At 43.4% G+C, this 19,002-nt stretch overlaps 1 protein-coding gene across 1 annotated transcript in view; it reads left to right on the top strand.

The window, feature by feature from the left end:
• Positions 1-4,298: 4,298 nt before the first annotated feature.
• LOC106570292 (uncharacterized) overlaps positions 4,299-19,002 on the top strand; it is a 29,146-nt gene continuing 14,442 nt past the window's right edge. Inside the window, exons 1-5 of the mRNA XM_082957498.1 lie at positions 4,299-4,371; positions 6,597-7,289; positions 7,857-7,949; positions 8,102-8,234; positions 8,519-8,594. Coding sequence (XP_082813624.1) covers positions 4,299-4,371; positions 6,597-7,289; positions 7,857-7,949; positions 8,102-8,234; positions 8,519-8,594 — 1,068 coding nt within the window. The remainder of the gene's footprint in view (positions 4,372-6,596; positions 7,290-7,856; positions 7,950-8,101; positions 8,235-8,518; positions 8,595-19,002) is intronic.

Here is a 19,002-nt window from a genome sequence, read left to right as displayed (position 1 = left end):
GAGGAGATGCACTGCAGTACATAATGTAGCTGGTGGCCACACCAGATACTGACTGTTACTTTTGATTTTGACCCCCCCTTTGTTCAGGGACACATTATTCCATTTCTGTTAGTCACATGTATGTGGAACATGTTCAGTTTATGTCTCAATTGTTGAAGCTTGTTATGTTCATACAAATATTTTTTTTTGCTGAGTTTATTAGTATAAAATAATATAATCTCCACATTTTTGGGATATTCCACAATATAGCTCAGTATTTAATTTATTTATTTTATACAGTGAACTGTATTTATAAGTGGAGATAGGATCAATGTGGGCACCATCCACTGTACATCAGGTACATTTTTAAGCTTTTTGGAAAATAGCATATACTTAGTTTTTCCTACATTAAGTACCAATTTCAGTACAACAAAGATTTTCTGAAAAGCAAAAAAGGCAGATTGTAGTTCTGAAAGAGAATTGACAACAGAATGGGCAACAGATTACACAACAGTATCGTCCGCATACAAGTGGAGGTTTCTTACAGACAAACCAATATTTTTGGTTTAGATAGTAAAAAGTACAGGGCCCAAAATCGACCACTGGGGGACACCTTTAGTAATATCAAGGAAACCTGACTTAAAGCTGCAATATGTCACTTTTTAGGCAACCTGACCAAATTCACATATAAATGTAGATATATACAGTTGAAGTCGGAAGTTTACATACACTTAGGTAGGAGTCATTAAAACTCGTTTTTCAACCACTGCACAAATTTCTTGTTAACAAGCTATCGTTTTGGCAAGTCGGTTAGGACATCTACTTTGAGCATGACACGAGTCACTTTTCCAACAATTGTTTACAGACAGAGTATTTCACTTATAATTCACTGTATCACAATTCCAGTGGGTCAGAGGTTTACATACACTAAGTTGACTGTGCCTTTAAACAGCTTGGAAAATTCCAGAAAATGATGTCATGGCTTTAGAAGCTTCTCATCAGCTAATTGACATCATATGAGTCAATTGTAGGTGTACCTGTGGATGTATTTCAAGGCCTACCTTCAAACTCAGTGCCTCTTTGCTTGACATCATGGGAAAATCAAAAGAAATCAGCCAAGACCTCAGAAAAAAATTGTAGATCTCCACAAGTCTGGTTCATCCTTGGGAGCAATTTCCAAACGCCTGAACGAGCCACGTTCATCTGTACAAACAATAGTACGCTATTATAAACACCATGGGACCACGCAGCCGTTATACCGCTCAGGAAGGAGACGCGTTCTGTTTCCTAGAGATTAACGTACTTTGGTGCAAAAAGTGCAAATCAATCCCAGAACAACGGCAAAGGACCTTGTGAAGATGCTGGAGGAAACAGGTACAAAAGTATCTATATCCATAGTAAAATGAGTCCTATATCGACATAACCTGAAAGGCCGCTCAGCAAGGAAGAAGCCACTGCTCCAAAACCGCTATAAAAAAAGCCAGACTACGGTTTGCAACTGCACATGGGGACAAAGATCGTACTTTTTGGAGAAATGTCCTCTGGTCTGATGAAAGAAAAATAGAACTGTTTGGCCATAATGACCATCGTTATGTTTGGAGGAAAAAGGGGGTGGCTTGCAGGCCGAAGAACACCATCCCAACTGGGAAGCACGGGGTGGCAGCATCATGTTGTGGGGGTGCTTTGCTGCAGCAGGGACTGGTGCACTTCACAAAATAGATGGCATCATGAGGGAGGAAAATTATGTGGATAAATTGAAGCAACATCTCAAGACATCAGTCAGGAAGTTAAAGCTTGGTCGCAAATGGGTCTTCCAAATGGACAAAGTTCCACTTCCAAAGTTGTGGCAAAATGGCTTAAGGACACCAAAGTCAAGGTATTGGAGTGGCCATCACAAAGCCCTGACCTCAATCCCATAGAAAATTTGTGGGCAGAACTGAAAAAGTGTGTGCGAGCAAGGAGGCCTACAAACCTGACTCAGTTACACCAGCTCTGTCATGAGGAATGGGCCAAAATTCACCCAACTTATTGTGGGAAGCTTGTGGAAGGCTACCCGCAATGTTTGACCCAAGTTAAACAATTTAAAGGCAATGCTACCAAATACTAATTGAGTGTATGTAAACTTCTGACCCACTGGGAATGTGATGAAATAAATAAAAGCTGGAATAAATCATTCTCTCTACCATTATTTTGACATTTGACATTTTAAAATAAAGTGGTGATCCTAATTGACCTAAGACAGGGAATGTTTACTGGGATTAAATGTCAGGAATTGTGAAAAACTGAGTTTAAATGTATTTGGCTAAGGTGTATGTAAACTTCCGACTTCAACTGTATGTAAATATCATTGAAAGAAAGTCTAAGAAGCAGTAGATCTGTTCTATGTGCACTATTTCTATGCTTGCCGTTCTTAAGTTAGTTTTTGCGTTTTTTTTCAGCTTCAAACTGCTAAAAATACAATAATTTTGGTTATGGAAAATATATTTCACAGTGGTTTAGATGGTACAATGATTCTCTACACTAGTCTTGATTGTTTTGTCACATAAACTGAAATTAGGCAAACTATTACAATTTTAGCAACCAGGAAATGGAAAAGTGATTTCTGCATAGTGTACCTTGAGCACCATCAGAAGAAACACATCTGTCAGGTAGTTTTCAAACCAAATGCAGGAAGAAAAGATCTAAGCTGAGTGTTGATTAAAGATTCAAAATTGTTCACTAGGCAAGACAGTTTAGAGATCGGGCGATAATTATTCATGTCGGAGGGGTCACCACCTTTGTGGAGACCCCTGTCAAGGTAAAAATATGTCAATGATTACGCAATTAGAGGAGCAGAAACCTGCAGCAAGAAAGGTTAAATCTTTTTTTATTTAACATTTATCTAGGCAAGTCAGTTCAAATTCTTATTTACAATGATGGCCTACCCCGGCCAATCCCTAACCCGGACAACTGTGCACCGCCCTACAGGACTACCAATCACAGCTGGTTGTGATACAGCCTGGAATTGATCCAGGGTCTGTAGTGACACCTCTAGCACTGAGATGCTGTGCCTTAGACCACTGCGCCACTCAGGAGCCCTAGCCCCAGGTGATTTATTTTACATCAATCTTAAAGCCCCCATGTAGTCTTTGTAATTGTATTTTTAAATCATCACTGTATGTCTAATAAATCACTCTGTGTGATTATTTAATGAAAATTAAATACATTTGTTTTATAATTTATTTCCCTGAGCCTCCTTTGGCCCTTGAAATGCTCAGTCTGATTGCGTGGGAGTTAGGGATGGATCGAAATTTACAGAATGGTTACCTGGAGAAAAATGGGGGAGGATCATGCTTTTTCAATTTCAGTCAAGGGGAGGGTTTAGTATTTTTTTATCTAGTCCAGGAGAGGGTCATGCAATTTGTAATTGATGAGATTTCTACGTTTCTCAGTGTTTTAGAATGAGTTGCTTATTAGGCTATATCTCGATGTGTACCAGATGCCGCCCCTCATCTCTGATTCTCCGCTGGGCGCACAATATTAAGTGCGCCTATAGACTATTTAGTGTGGTCTCAATCAAATTATCCATAGCCTATAGGCTATAGGCTACGAAGTGCATGCTCTGAGAAGCAACGTTATATTTCTAGATGGCTGCTTGGATGGTGTAAATCCAACTAGACTACATTAGGCTACACACTGTAATGGATATTCCAACCCTGAGCTCCGGCCTGCTCTGCTCTTGCTGATCCAAAAGTTTTTGTGTGCTGGCTATCAAAGTTGACCTCTGGTCCTCCTCATCGTCTCGCTCTCCTTCTCAAACTGCAAGAGGCCTAATCAAAAAACATTTTTGGTAGAAGCCCTTGACTCTCCTCCTGAACTGCCACCGTAGGCCTACACAGCACAGCCATTGGTTAGCTTGCTACGACTATAATTGATTTTATTAAAAACAGTATGTTTCTTGCCCGTTATGTATTTCTCAGTTATTGAGATCACAATAAAACTGATTAGAGTAACTTACATTACACATGGTGCTGAAAGTAGGCAAATGAAATATTTTATCAAATACATTTGAATACTTTTTTATACCTAAAGGGGCTCAAAAAATCTAAATCAAATAGCTAAATGATCCATGGTATGACCTTCTTAAAATGATTCCATATGTTAATAAATAAATATAATTCTATTAAATAATAGATACAACTGATAACCTGGCATAGGGTGGGCAGCTCACATAGAGCCATTATTTTTCCCCCATTGGGCCCCCATCATGCCAATTTAGGCATGTTTCCTGGTAAAAGATGGGCTTATTTCAGGCAAAGTGAGGGTTGCCCTCACCAGATATGAGCTTCACACCCCGGGCTAATGCCTTGGGGGCCAATGTAGAGCAGATGAGCAAAGGTGCATCAGCCCAATGTGGGCAGCCTACATGGGTACAATATTTTAGCCCACATTGGGCCCACATCATTGGGCCCACCAGTTTATAAACTGAATTGGATACAACAGATTGAAATAACATAAAGTTGAGTATTGTGAGCAACAGTTATTTTGGTGACAACTCTACAATTTAACTGTGTTAAAATGGGGCCCGAGTGATTTGAAAATCGCAGCATTTTTTTTTACAAATCTCAATATAATATAATTTCAACACGTAATGACAACCCGGGCGACTAACAGTAATTGTTAATAATGGTCATTTTTTTTAGGTATCAAGTGGTTGTGGACTAAAATAATGTACACTCTTCAAAAAAATAAAGGGAACACTAAAATAACACATCCTAGATCTAAATGAATGAAATAATCTTATTAAATACTTTTTTCTTTACATAGTTGAATGTGCTGACAACAAAATCACACAAAAATTATCAATGGAAATCCAATTTATCAACCCATGGAGGTCTGGATTTGGAGTCACACTCAAAATTAAAGTGGAAAACCACACTACAGGCTGATCCAACTTTGATGTAATGTCCTTAAAACAAGTCAAAATGAGGCTCAGTAGTGTGTGTGGCCTCCACGTGCCTGTATGACCTCCCTACAACGCCTGGGCATGCTCCTGATGAGGTGGCAGATGGTCTCCTGAGGGATCTCCTCCCAGACCTGGACTAAAGCATCCACCAACTCCTGGACAGTCTGTGGTGCAACGTGGCGTTGGTGGATGGAGCGAGACATGATGTCCCAGATGTGCTCAATTGGATTCAGGTCTGGGGAACGGGCGGGCCAGTCCATAGCATCAATGCCTTCCTCTTGCATGAACTGCTGACACACTCCAGCCACATGAGGTCTAGCATTGTCTTGCATTAGGAGGAACCCAGGGCCAACCGCACCAGCATATGGTCTCACAAGGGGTCTGAGGATCTCATCTCGGTACCTAATGGCAGTCAGGCTACCTCTGGTGAGCACATGGAGGTCTGTGCAGCCCCCCAAAGAAATGCCACCCCACACCATGACTGACCCACCGCCAAACCGGTCATGCTGGAGGATGTTGCAGGCAGCAGAACGTTCTCCACGGCGTCTCCAGACTCTTTCACGTCTGTCACATGTGCTCAGTGTAAACCTGCTTTCATCTGTGAAGAGCACAGGGCGCCAGTGGCGAATTTGCCAATCTTGGTGTTCTCTGGCAAATGCCAAACGTCCTGCACGGTGTTGGGCTGTAAGCACAACCCCCACCTGTGGACGTCGGGCCCTCATACCACCCTCATGGAGTCTGTTTCTGACCGTTTGAGCAGACACATGCACATTTGTGGCCTGCTGGAGGTCATTTTGCAGGGCTCTGGCAGTGCTCCTCCTGCTCCTCCTTGCACAAAGGTGGAGGTAGCGGTCCTGCTGCTGGGTTGTTGCCCTCCTACGGCCTCCTCCACGTCTCCTGATGTACTGGCCTGTCTCCTGGTAGCGCCTCCATGCTCTGGACACTACGCTGACAGACACAGCAAACCTTCTTGCCACAGCTCGCATTGATGTGCCATCCTGGATGAGCTGCACTACCTGAGCCACTTGTGTGGGTTGTAGACTCCGTCTCATGCTACCACTAGAGTGAAAGCACCGCCAGCATTCAAAAGTGACCAAAACATCAGCCAGGAAGCATAGGAACTGAGAAGTGGTCTGTGGTCACCACCTGCAGAACCACTCCTTTATTGGGGGTGTCTTGCTAATTGCCTATAATTTCCACCTGTTGTCTATTCCATTTGCACAACAGCATGTGAAATTTATTGTCAATCAGTGTTGCTTCCTAAGTGGACAGTGATTTCACAGAAGTGTGATTGACTTGGATTTATATTGTGTTGTTTAAGTGTTCCCTTTATTTTTTTGAGCAGTGTATTTATTTTATTAGGCAAGTCAGTTAAGAACAAATTCTTATTTTCAATGACAGCCTAGGAACAGTGGGTTAAGTGCCTTGTTCAAGGGCAGAACAACAGATTTTTACTTTGTCAGCTCGGGGATTCAATCTTGCAACCTTTCAGTTACTAGTCCAACGCTCTAACTACTAGGCTACCTGCCGCCCATTATATAGTGTTATATAATAAATACACATTGACATTTTTAGACATTATGGCTAATCCCCTGAGTATATCTGCTCTCTGCAGGGTCAAAGATCATTTTTTTTGTACACAGTATAATAAGCCGTGTTCTTTCTCTAACAGGTGACTCCGTCCATCTCTCAGAGCTGAGCATTGTGCTGCTGGGGCATAATGTAGTTGGGAAGAGTTCTGCAGGAAACACCATCCTGGGCAGAGAGAAGTTTGACTTGGAGACAACAGCTCAGTGTGTGAAGAGACAGGGAGAAGTAGCAGGGAGGCAGGTCACTGTGGTTGACACACCAGGTTGGAATTGGACTGACCCTGTAGAGAAGAGTCTTGAGCTTGTTAGACAGGAGATTGTGCTCAGTGTGTCGCTGTGTCCTCCAGGACCCCACACTCTCCTCCTGGTCATACGGGTGGATGTTTCATTCAACGATGAAAAGACAAGTGCTGCAGAAGACCACCTGGAGCTTCTTAGTGAGAGAGTCTGGAGTCACACTATAGTGCTGTTTACCCATGGGGACTGTCTGGGAGACACAACCATTGAGCAGCACATTCAGAGAGAAGGGAAGGCCCTCCAGTGGCTTGTTGAGAAATGTGGAAACAGGTATCATGTCCTCAACAATGAGAAGAAGGGTGATGTCACTCAGGTCACAGAGCTGCTGGAGAAGATAGATGAGTTGGTGGCAGCCAACAGTGGAGATGTGTTTTACCCTGAAAGAGAAAGTAAAGAAGAAATTAACTGGAAACGTGAGATATGGGAGAAACCATATTTGACATTAAAGGGAGCTCACAGCATAGACCTTCCTCTGAGTAGTAAGTTTAAATAAAATGCTAATTATCTATAGCTTACCATACAGAAAAGCATACATCATGGCAGTATTTAAATGTGAGAATGATTATGTTTTAATACACCTATTTCATCAAAATACCTTGGTATATCTTGGTATACTGTATTGATCCCAAAGTGACTCACAACAGCAGTTACCATACAAATACTTTTTTTCTGTGGTCAAATTAAATGATCAGTTTAATAGTTTTGGGGTCTTCTTAAAACCTACTAGGCCTATTACCAGCTAAACCTTGTGTCCTTGGCTACTTTTAATTTAAATAGGTTAGATTACAGACTTAGACATCCACATATTTTTTTTATAAAAGGACCACATTGTTTTAAGCAATTTGGTACAGATCTATTTTCCCCATCAAGATTCCAGTCAAACATCACATCACAAAATAATTGAAGCAAAATAAAACCAACCTCAAACAATTATATGGTCCACTTATCTTCTGTTCTAAAGCATTGTTCATGAAAGCAATACACCACAGTAGTGCAGATATCAGTATTGCTTCTTTACATGATCTAAGAATTGTTTTGTTCTACAGTGAGTGGAGACAGCAGACCTGAGACTGGATATGATGGTTCAGAACAGATGTCTGGGTTTGGATCTGTAGCTGAATCTCTGCTGAGGCTAGAGGGTAGGATGTTACAGTTCTTCCCTGAGAATCCAGTTTTATCTAAATACAAATAGTGTTGAATTCATTTATCCTCATTTTATCATGGATTTTAAGATGTTTTTATTCATTTAAACCTCTAAGTATTAGAGTTCTCTTGTTGTGATGTTGTCCAGTACCTGGAGAATACATATCTGATACCCAGTCTCTGAGAAGCTCTGTGTACAGCTCCCAGACATCAGAACCAGTATGTGAGCACAACTCTGGATCAAAGAGTTCTAGAGCAACATCCAGCTTGGATTGCATGAGGTAGGCACTGTTGTCTGAGACTCCACTTCTCCCTCACAATACATTTTCAATAATAATCAGAACTTTTGAGGAAGTAACAAGCTGTACATATTAACACATTATTGCACAGGCACACTAGAAAGGCTGAGTAATGAAGGAATGGGGAGGTTTACATCAAGGCTAGCACTTGTACAGATCTTCTGTGCTTTGTCTAAAAACAAAAAAATCTGTTATTATATTATGTGTTCAGTAATGTATAGACTTGTTCTCCCTCTCAATGCCCTAACCTCATTCTCTGAATACAGACAGAAGACTCTATACTCTAGTGGCATATTAAACCCTGAATCTGTAGACAGCTCTGCATCTACACCAGAGGAACATGTAAGTAGTATATTGTAGCGAACGGCGGGGCAGGGAAGCGAACCAGGGTTGTTGGTGTGAAAGGCAAACACCCAACGATTCGCACCAAAAGGTCAAACCCACTTGGTGGGAATTGTAATGTGGCTCATGTAGCCGAGGATCTCTACACTGCCTGCTTCGAACGGGAAGGCACGTCCCCGTGCTTCGACTAACCTCAACCCCCTCACATGTCCCGGGCTGTGCGTACCGATGGCCCCACTGCCGCCATCCCACTTCAGACACCAGTGTGGCGTTAGCGGGTCCACTCATTAGCTAGCTAATTAGAACAACAAGGAGACGGTAGCTCATGTTGAACCGGCAAACCAGGTTTTAATTCCAGTGAAGTACAGGCTAACAGAGGGTTAGAAGGGCTGCCCAAAACAATAAAACAACCTGTCTGTCTAATAACTTGGTGGAACTCAGAGGAGACGTTGTTGTGGTCCATTCAGTCTCTGTGTCACTTGTTCTGGCTCTGACCCCCCTCAACCCCCCAAACTAGTGGCCTATTAGCTATCTGAACTAGGGGCAATTCCTCCTCCCATACTTTCCCCATGAGCTCAACACATTATCGATCTAGAGGGTCACTACAACATCAACCTAGCTCAGTGCTTTCTGTGGTGGTTGGGCAGACTGATCATGTCAAAATCTTAGCTAGCAAGCTAGACAAGCAGTCATCATCATGAATCACATTGACAATCTACAGGCAAATCTTTTCCAATCCTTGTCATATGAAGAGAAATTATAGATAAAACGTATCGGTGCTCATCGGCCATTGGACAGAAACATTACACAACAAGTTGGAAATCTCAAATACAACAATAAGTGGTTTGGAAGGAATCAGTGGCTAACTGCAAGCATTGCAAAGCAATCACTAGCCTACTATTCAGTGGAGTGGGTGTGTGGTCCAAGTCTGGGTTCAAGGGTATAATTTCCAATCTTAAAAGGATAAACATTCAACACCATGGGCCAGAAAAGGCTGAATACATTGGCCATGCTGTCAATCCAGTATGACTTCTGCTGCGTTCAAATCAACTGGAAACTCGGAACTGGGAAATCTCAGACTTTAGGGAGTTGAAAACAACTGGGAACTTCCGACTGGGAAAATATGTTTTGAACGTTCATCCAACTCGGAATTCCAAGTCGGGAACTCGGGTCTCTTTCTAGCGCTCCAACCGGAAGATCACTGACGTCATGATTCAACCTTGTTTTTTTTCCAGAGTTCCCAGTTGTCTTGAAAGCAACATAAATTCAAAGAATGCCAGACTTTGATGACAAAGTTTGATGACAAAATTTGCCCACAAGTAGAACCGCCACGTCACCTTCCTCTATAAGTGAGCACAGCACAAGGTGAATCCAACAATGTATTGTATGCTGCTGCATAAATGATGTAATATGCCAGGGAGATATGTATACTGTAGCTAAGAAAGTAATACTAAGTATATGTTGTGTAGTAAGCTGTTAGTAGCCCATGTGCCTCACCCTAATAATTTGGTCCCTTCCCACTCATAACTTAGACTATTGTTCTGACTTGGTGGTGCACATGTAGCTTATAGCCTGTTTTAGAGAAATGTAATCATCAAATATTGTAAGAGCTCTCATTGTATTCTTATATGCACCCTTTATTTATCCTTCTGTCGCTGTATCAAGGCACAAGGCGAGACCCAAATGCAGACACAGGAGGCAGATGGTTAGAGTCTTACAATGTTTATTAAACCAAAGGGGTAGGCAAGAGAATGGTCGTGGACTGGCAAAAAGGTCAAAACCAGATCACAGTCCAGGAGGTACAGAGCGGCAGACAGGCTCGTGGTCAAGGCAGGCAGAATGGTCAGGCAAGCGGGTACAAAGTCCAGAAACAGGCAAGGGTCAAAACCCGGGAGGACTAGAAAAAAGACAATGCAAAAGGCAGGAGAACGGGAAAAACGCTGGTTGACTTGGAAACATACAAGACGAACTGGCACAAAGAGACAGGAAACGCAGGGATAAATACACTGGGGAAAACAAGCGACACCTGGAGGGGTGGAGACAATAACGAGGACAGGTGAAACTGATCAGAGTGTGACAGTATCCCCCCACTAGGGACGCCACCTGGCATCCTACCTGGGCGCATACCTGGTTGACCGGGGTGTCGGCGGTGGAAGTCGGTGATGAGGGCTGGATCCAGGATGTCTCTAGCGGGAACCCAGCACCTCTCCTCCGGGCCGTAACCCCCCCAGTCAATCAGGTACTGGAAACCCCTGCCCCGTTGTCGAACACCCAGGAGACATTTTACTGTGTAGGCTGGATGGCCATCAATGACACAGGGGGTGGGCCTAGGGACAGAAGACAAAGGACAGTGAGACACAGGCTTAATCTTAGACACATGGAAGATTGGGTGAATACGGAGGGTACAGGTTAACACAAGACGGACAGCAGTGGAACTCAGGACTCTGGAGATTGGAAAGGGACCAATGAAATGGGGAGACATTTTGCGGGACTCCACCCAAAGGGGCAGGTCCAGTGTGGACAGCCATACCCTCTGCCCAATGCAGTAGCTGGGAGCTGGGGTCCGGCGATGGTCCGCTTGTCGACGATACCTGGAGTTGGTTTTGAGAATAGCCGCCCTGGCTCTTCTCCAGATACGTCGACAGCGGCGGACAAACATCTGGGCCGAGGCTACGCTGACCTCCTGCTCTTGTTCAGGGAAGAGTGGAGGCTGATTCCCCTTTCGAGTGCTCCATGGGGTGAGTCCCATGGCAAAACTGGGAAGAGTGTTCCGGGCATACTCCACCCAGACCAGTTGATGGCTCCAGGTAGTGGGGTTGGTTGATACCAGGCACCTTAAGATGGTCTCAGGGTCTTGGTTAGCTCACTCCGACTGACCGTTAGTTTGGGGATGGAATCCAGATGACAGGCTAGCCGACAACCCAATAAGGGTACAGAATGCCTTACAGAACTGAGATGACAACTGAGGACCCCGATCGGAGACCATGTCTACCGGGAGTCCATGGATCCGGAAGACATGCTGCACCATAAGCTGGGCCGTCTCCTTGGCAGAAGATAGTTTAGGGAGAAAGATGAAATGGGCGGCCTTGGAGAACCGGTCGACTACCAGTGTTGCCATCAGACGGAGGGAGCCCAGTGACAAAGTCCAGATATATGAGACCAGGAACGATGAGGAACCGGTAGTGGCTGCAGGAGGAGGCAGAAATGTCAGGGACCATTGTGGGCCACCAGAAACGTTGTCGAAGGAAGGCTTGTGTACGACGGGACCCTGGATGACAGGTCAGCCTGGAGGAATGAGCCCATTCTAGGACCTGGGGCCGGACTGGATTAGGGACAAACAGCCGGTTAGCCGGGCCCCCTTCAGGTCCAGGCTGGGAGCGTTGTACCTCACGGACCAGGTTCTCAATACCCCAATCCACAGTGGCAGCAAGACATGAGGTAGGGAGAATAGTTTCAGAGGTCGAGGGTGTGGCAGAGGAACTGTATAGGCGGGAGAGAGCGTCAGGCTTTACATTCTTTGACCCTGGGCGGTAGGAGATGGTGAAGTTAAATCTGGTGAACAGGAGGGCCCACCGGGCCTGCTTGGAGTTGAGGCGCTTGGCTGTACGGAGATATTCCAGGTTTTTATGGTCGGTCCAGACCAGGAATGGCTGTTCTGCTCCTTCCAGCCAGTGCCTCCACTCTTCCAATGCCATCTTCACCGCCAGGAGTTCTTGGTTGTTTGTGGGCACCATTTGTCACCGTTATAGTGCAGTTAATGTATTGTTTAGTGTTGTGTTGTGTAGTGGCTTTGCTGGCATGCATCTAAAAAATAATTTGGGAGTTTGCCACACCAAGATTTACATGCTAAAATTGCCACTGATCATTACCTCCACGGCCGGCCCGCTCATTAGAGAGGATTAGGCAGCTGCCTATGTCGGACAATGGTGTAAAGTACTTAAGTAAAAATGCTTTTAAGTACTACTTAAGTAGTTTTTTGGTATCTGTACTCTACTATTTATATTTTTGAGAACTTTCACTTTTGCTCCACTACATTCCTGAAAAAAACAATGTACTTTTTACTCTATGCATTTTCCGTGACACTCAAAAGTACTTGTTACATTTTGAATGCTTAGCAGGACAGGACAAGGGTTCAATTCACACACTTATCAAGAGAACATCCCTGGTCATCCCTACTGCCTCTGATCTAGCGGACTCACTAAACACAAATGCTTCAATTGTAAATTATGTTGGAGTGTGCCCCTGCCTATCCGTAAATGGTGCCATCTAGCTTCCTTAATATAAGGAATGTGAAATTATTTATACTTTTACTTTTGATACCTATGTATATTTTAGCAATTACATTTACTTTTGATACTTAAGTATATTTAAAACCTAATACTTTTAGACTTTCACTCAATAACTACTTTACTGGGTGACTTTCACTTTTACTTGTGGCATTTTCTATTAAGGTATCTTTACTTTTGCTCAAGTATGACAATTGGGAACTTTTTTCACCACTGATGTCGGCAGATTGGCGAGGGCGGCATTTCGTCAACTAAACTGACCAAGAGCACTTCCAACAACACATAAAACCTCACATAATTCTGCCCCAAAACAATGACAATTTCTCTCAACCAGTGGCAAATGGGCATTTTAGGTGAGCGCTGTTGCCGCCCTGTGACAAGCAGGGTGCTGTTGGAGAGATGCATCGCTGCAGCGCTCCACCAACGTTCTGTTAAAAAAACGAATCTAACATAAATCATGTAGCAGATACTGACTTCCCAGTTTTCATGAACTCACTGAAGTCAAGTTTTCGCAGTTCAAAGTTAACAGTTGTTTTGAGCGCGGCAAAAAGCATGCTTAATTGACAGCATGGCCAATGTTGAATGTTTATCATTTTAAACATGGAAAAAGGCCCCTTAATCCCAGATTTGGGACCACACAGCCAATCCACTGAATAGCAGGCTAGTGATTGCTTTGCAATGATTGCAGTTAGCCACTGTCCCTGATTCCTTCCAAACCACTCATTGTTCAATTAGCGATTTCCAACTTGGTGTGTAATATTTATGTCCAGTGGCCGATGAGCACCGATACGTTTTATCTATAATTTCTCTTAATTATTTCTCTTCATATGACAAGGATTAAAAAAGATTTGCCAGTAGATTGTCGACTTGATTCATGATGATGACCACTAGCTAAGATTTTGAAAGTATGACGTTGACATGATCAGTCCAATCAAAGCTACTGTACATATAACGTGATTTGACGTCATTTTATCTGTGGCCAATGACCTTGAGCCTTCTTGGATGGGCACTTCTAATGTAACTCTATGGGAGAACCTAAGGGACTAGAATTTTGTTGCTCTACCCTTAGAGTTGGCGGTGACATAGTGTCCCCATGAGTGACATAAATCTGAACCAATCATAGACGTATCTGCTTTGTTCAGATTTTGTCTGGTCTGGACCGGTTTTGATTTGGACCAAACGTAGACGTCTATAAATCACTTATTTAAAACTTTCATTCAGAACCAAAAATCATAGTGCTTGATGGTTTTTGCGACTTCACATGAAGAAATGTTCAAAGTTCTTGAAATTTTCCGGATTGACTGACCTTCATGTTTTAAAGTAATGATGGACTGTCGTTTCCCTTTGCTTATTTGAGCTGTTCTTGCCATAATATGGACTTGGTCTTTTACCAAATAGGGCTATCTTCTGTATACCACCCCTACCTTGTCGAAACGCAACTGATTGGCTCAAAACACATTAAGAAGGAAATAAATTCCTCAAATTAACTTTTAAGAAGGCACACCTGTTAAATGAAATGCATTCCAGGTGACTACCTCATGAAGCTGGTTGAGAGAATGCCAAGAGTGTGCAAAGCTGTGATCAAGGCAAACGGTGGCGACTTTGAAGAATCTCAAATATAAAATATTTGTTTAACACTTTTTTGGTTACTGCATGATTCCATAAGTGTTATTTCATAGTTTGGATGTCTTCACTGTTAGTCTACAATGTAGAAAATAGTAAAAATAAAGAAAAACCCTTGAATGAGTAGGTATGTGTAACAGCTGTCGTATAGAGGAGACCAAGGCGCAGCGTGTTGAGTGCTCATCGTTATATTTTAATGAAAACGAACACTAGACAAAATAAACAAAATGACAGCCAACAGTTCTGTCAGGTAAATACATCGAAACAGAAAACTACCCACGAAAACCAAGGGAAAAAAGGCTGCCTAAGTATGGCTTCCAATCAGAGACAACGATAGACAGCTGCCTCTGACTGGAAACCATAACCAGCCAAAACAGAAATACCAATATAGAATGCCCACCCCCTATCACACCCTGACCTACCTAAACAGAGAAAAAAACAGCTCTCTTAGGTCAGAGCGTGACAGTATGTCCAAACTTTTGACTGGTACTGTATGTATATATATATATGTGTGTGTGTGTGTATATATATATATATATATATATACAGTTGAAGTCGGAAGTTTACATACACTTAGGTTGGAATCATTAAAACTTGTTTTTCCACAAATTTCTTATGAACAAACTATAGTTTTGGCAAGTCGGTTAGGACATCTACTTTGTGCATGACACAAGTAATTTTTCCAACAATTGTTTACAGACAGATTGTTTCAGTTATAATTCACTGTATCATAATTCCAGTGGGTCAGAAGTTTACATAGTTTACTAAGTTGACTGTGCCTTTAAACAGCTTGGAAAATTCCAGAGAATTATGTCATGGCTTTAGAAGCTTCTTATAGGCTAATTTGTATTTATTTTTTTATTTTATTTCACCTTTATTTAACCAGGTAGGCTAGTTGAGAACAAGTTCTCATTTGCAACTGCGACCTGGCCAAGATAAAGCATAGCAATTCGACACATACAACAACACAGAGTTACACATGGAATAAACAAAACATACAGTCAATAATACAGTTGAAAAAAGAAAACAAAAAGTCTTTATACAGTGAGTGCAAATGAGGTAAGATAAGGGAGATAAGGCAATAAATAGGCCATGGTGGCGAAGTAATTACAATATAGCAATTAAACACTGGAATGGTAGATGTGCAGAAGATGAATGTGCAAGTACAAATACTGGGGTGCAAAGGAGCAAGATAAATAAAATAAATACATTAAGGGGATGAGGTAGATAGACGGGCTGTTTACAGATGGGCTATGTACAGGTGCAGTGATCTGTGAGCTGCTCTGACAGCTGGTGCTTAAAGCTAGTGAGGGAGATATGAGTCTCCAGCTTCAGTGATTTTTGCAGTTCGTTCCAGTCATTGGCAGCAGAGAACTGGAAGGAAAGGCGACCACAGGAGGAATTGGCTTTGGGGGTGACCAGTGAGATATACCTGCTGGAGCGCGTGCTACGAATGGGTGCTGCTATGGTGACCAGTGAGCTGAGATAAGGCGGGGCTTTACCTAGCAGAGACTTGTAGATAACCTGTAGCCAGTGGGTTTGGCGACGAGTACGAAGCCAGGGCCAACCAACGAGAGCATACAGGTCGCAGTGGTGGGTAGTGTATGGGGCTTTGGTGACAAAACTGATGGCACTGTGATAGACTACATCCAATTTGTTGAGTAGAGTGTTGGAGGCTATTTTATAGATGACATCGCCGAAGTCGAGGATCGGTAGGATGGTCAGTTTTACGAGGTTATGTTTGGCAGCATGAGTGAAGGATGCTTTGTTGCGATATAGGAAGCCGATTCTAGATTTAATTTTGGATTGGAGATGCTTAATGTGAGTCTGGAAGGAGAGTTTACAGTCTAACAAGACACCTAGGTATTTGTAGTTGTCCACGTATTCTAAGTCAGAGCCGTCCAGAGTAGTGATGCTGGACTGGCGGGCAGGTGTGTGCAGTGATCGATTGAATAGCATGCATTTAGTTTGACTTGCATTTAAGAGCAGTTGGAGGCCACGGAAGGAGAGTTGTATGGTATCGAAGCTCGTCTGGAGGTTAGTTAATACAGTGTTCAAAGAGGGGCCAGAAGTATACAGAATGGTGTCGTCTGCATAGAGGTGGATCAGAGAATCACCAGCAGCAAGAGCAACATCATTGATGTATACAGAGAAGAGAGTCGGCCCGAGAATTGAACCCTGTGGCACCCCCATAGAGACTGCCAGAGGTCCGGACAACAGGCCCTCCGATTTTACACACTGAACTCTATCAGAGAAGTAGTTGGTGAATCAGACGAGGAAATCATTTGAGAAACCAAGGCTGTCGAGTCTGCCAATAAGAATGTTGTGATTGACAGAGTCGAAAGCCTTGGCCAGGTCGATGAATATGTCTGCACAGTAATGTCTCTTATCGATGGCGGTTATGATGTCATTTAGGACCTTGAGCGTGGCTGAGGTGCACCCATGACCAGCTCTGAAACCAGATTGCATAGCGGAGAAGGTACGGTGGGATTCGATATGGTCGGTAATCTGTTTGTTAACTTGGCTTTCGAAGAACTTAGAAAGACAGGGTAGGATAGATATAGGTCTGTAGCAGTTTGGGTCTAGAGTGTCACCCCCTTTGAAGAGGGGGATGACCGCGGCAGCTTTCCAATCTTTGGGAATCTCAGACGATACCGAAAGAGAGTTTGAACAGGCTAGTAATAGGGGTTGCAACAATTTCAGCAGATCATTTTAGAAAGAGTGGGTCCAGATTGTCTAGCCCGGCTGATTTGTAGGGGTCCAGATTTTGCAGCTCTTTCAGAACATCAGCTATCTGGATTTGGGTGAAGGAGAAATGGTGGGGGCTTTGGCGGGTTGCTGTGGAGGGTGCCGGGCAGTTGACCGGGGTAGGGGTAGCCAGGTGGAAAGCATGACCAGCCATAGAGAAATGCTTGTTGAAATTCTCAATTATAGTGGATTTATCGGTGGTAACACTGTTTCCTAGCCTCAGAGCAGTGGGCAGCTGGGAGGAGGTGCTCTTATTCTCCATGGACTTTACAGTGTCCCAGAACTTTTTTGAGTTTGTACTACAGGATGCAAATTTCTGTTTGAAAAAGCTAGCCTTAGCTTTGCTAACTGCCTGTGTATATTTGTTCCTAACTTCCCTGAAAAGTTGCATATCACGGGGGCTATTCGATGCTAATGCAGAACGCCACAGGATGTTTTTGTGCTGGTCAAGGGCAGACAGGTCTGGAGTGAACCAAGGACTATATCTATTCCTAGTTCAATTTTTTTTTAATGGGGCATGCTGATGGTGAGGAAGGCACTTTTAAAGAATAACCAGGCATCCTCTACTGACGGGATGAGGTCAGTGTCATTCCAGGATACCCCGGCCAGGTCGATTAGAAAAGCCTGCTCGCAGAAGTGTTTTAGGGAGCGTTTCACAGTGATCAGGGGTGGTCGTTTGGTCGCTGACCCATTATGGATGCAGGCATTGAGGCAGTGATCGCTGAGATCTTGATTGAAAACAGCAGAGGTGTATTTGGAGGGCGAGTTAGTTAGGATGATATCTATGAGGGTGCCCGTGTTTACGGATTTGGGGTTGTACCTGGTAGGTTCATTGATCATTTGGGTGAGATTGAGGGCATCAAGCTTAGATTGTAGGATGGCCGGGGTGTTAAGCATGTCCCAGTTTAGGTCACCTAGTAGCACGAGCTCAGAAGATAGATGGGGGGGCAATCAATTCACATATGGTGTCGAGGGCACAGCTGGGGGCAGAGGGTGGTCTATAGCAAGCGGCAACAGTGAGAGATTTGTTTCTGGAAAGGTGCATTTTTAGAAGTAGAAGCTTGAATTGTTTGGGTACAGACTTGGATAGTAATACAGAACTCTGCAGAATCTTTGCAGTAGATTGCAACACCGCCCCCTTTGGCAGTTCTATCTTGGCGGAAAATGTTATAGTTAGGGATGGAGATTTCAGGGTTTCTGGTGGTTTTCCTAAGCCAGGATTCAGACACGGCTAAGACATGCGGGTTGGCAGAGTGAGCTAAAGCAGTGAGTAAAACAAACTTAGGGAGTAGGCTTCTAATGTTAACATGCATGAAACCAAGGCTTTTACGGTTACAGAAGTCAACAAATGAGAGCACCTGGGGAGTGGGAGTGGAGATAGGCACTGCAGGACCTGGATTAACCTCTACATCACCAGACGAACAGAGGAGAAGTAGGATAAGGGTACAGCTAAAGGCTATACGAACTGGCCGTCTAGCACGTTCGGAACAGAGAGTAAAAGGAGCAGGTTTCTGGGCACGATAGCATAGATTCAAGGCATAGTGTACAGACAAAGGTAAGGTAAGAAGTGAGTACATTGGAGGTAAATCTAGGCATTGAGTAATGATGAGAGAGATATAGTCTCTAGAGACGTTTAAACCAGGTGATGTCATCGCATATGTAGGAGGTGGAACAACATGGTTGGTTAAGGCATATTGAGCAGGTCTAGAGGCTCTACAGTGAAATAAGTAATCACTAACCAGGATAGTAAT

Source organism: Salmo salar, chromosome 01, assembly GCF_965601325.2.
Source record: "Salmo salar chromosome 01, fSalSal1, whole genome shotgun sequence".
Lineage (NCBI taxonomy): Eukaryota > Metazoa > Chordata > Actinopteri > Salmoniformes > Salmonidae > Salmo > Salmo salar.
This window is presented reverse-complemented; position numbering and strand designations above follow the sequence as displayed.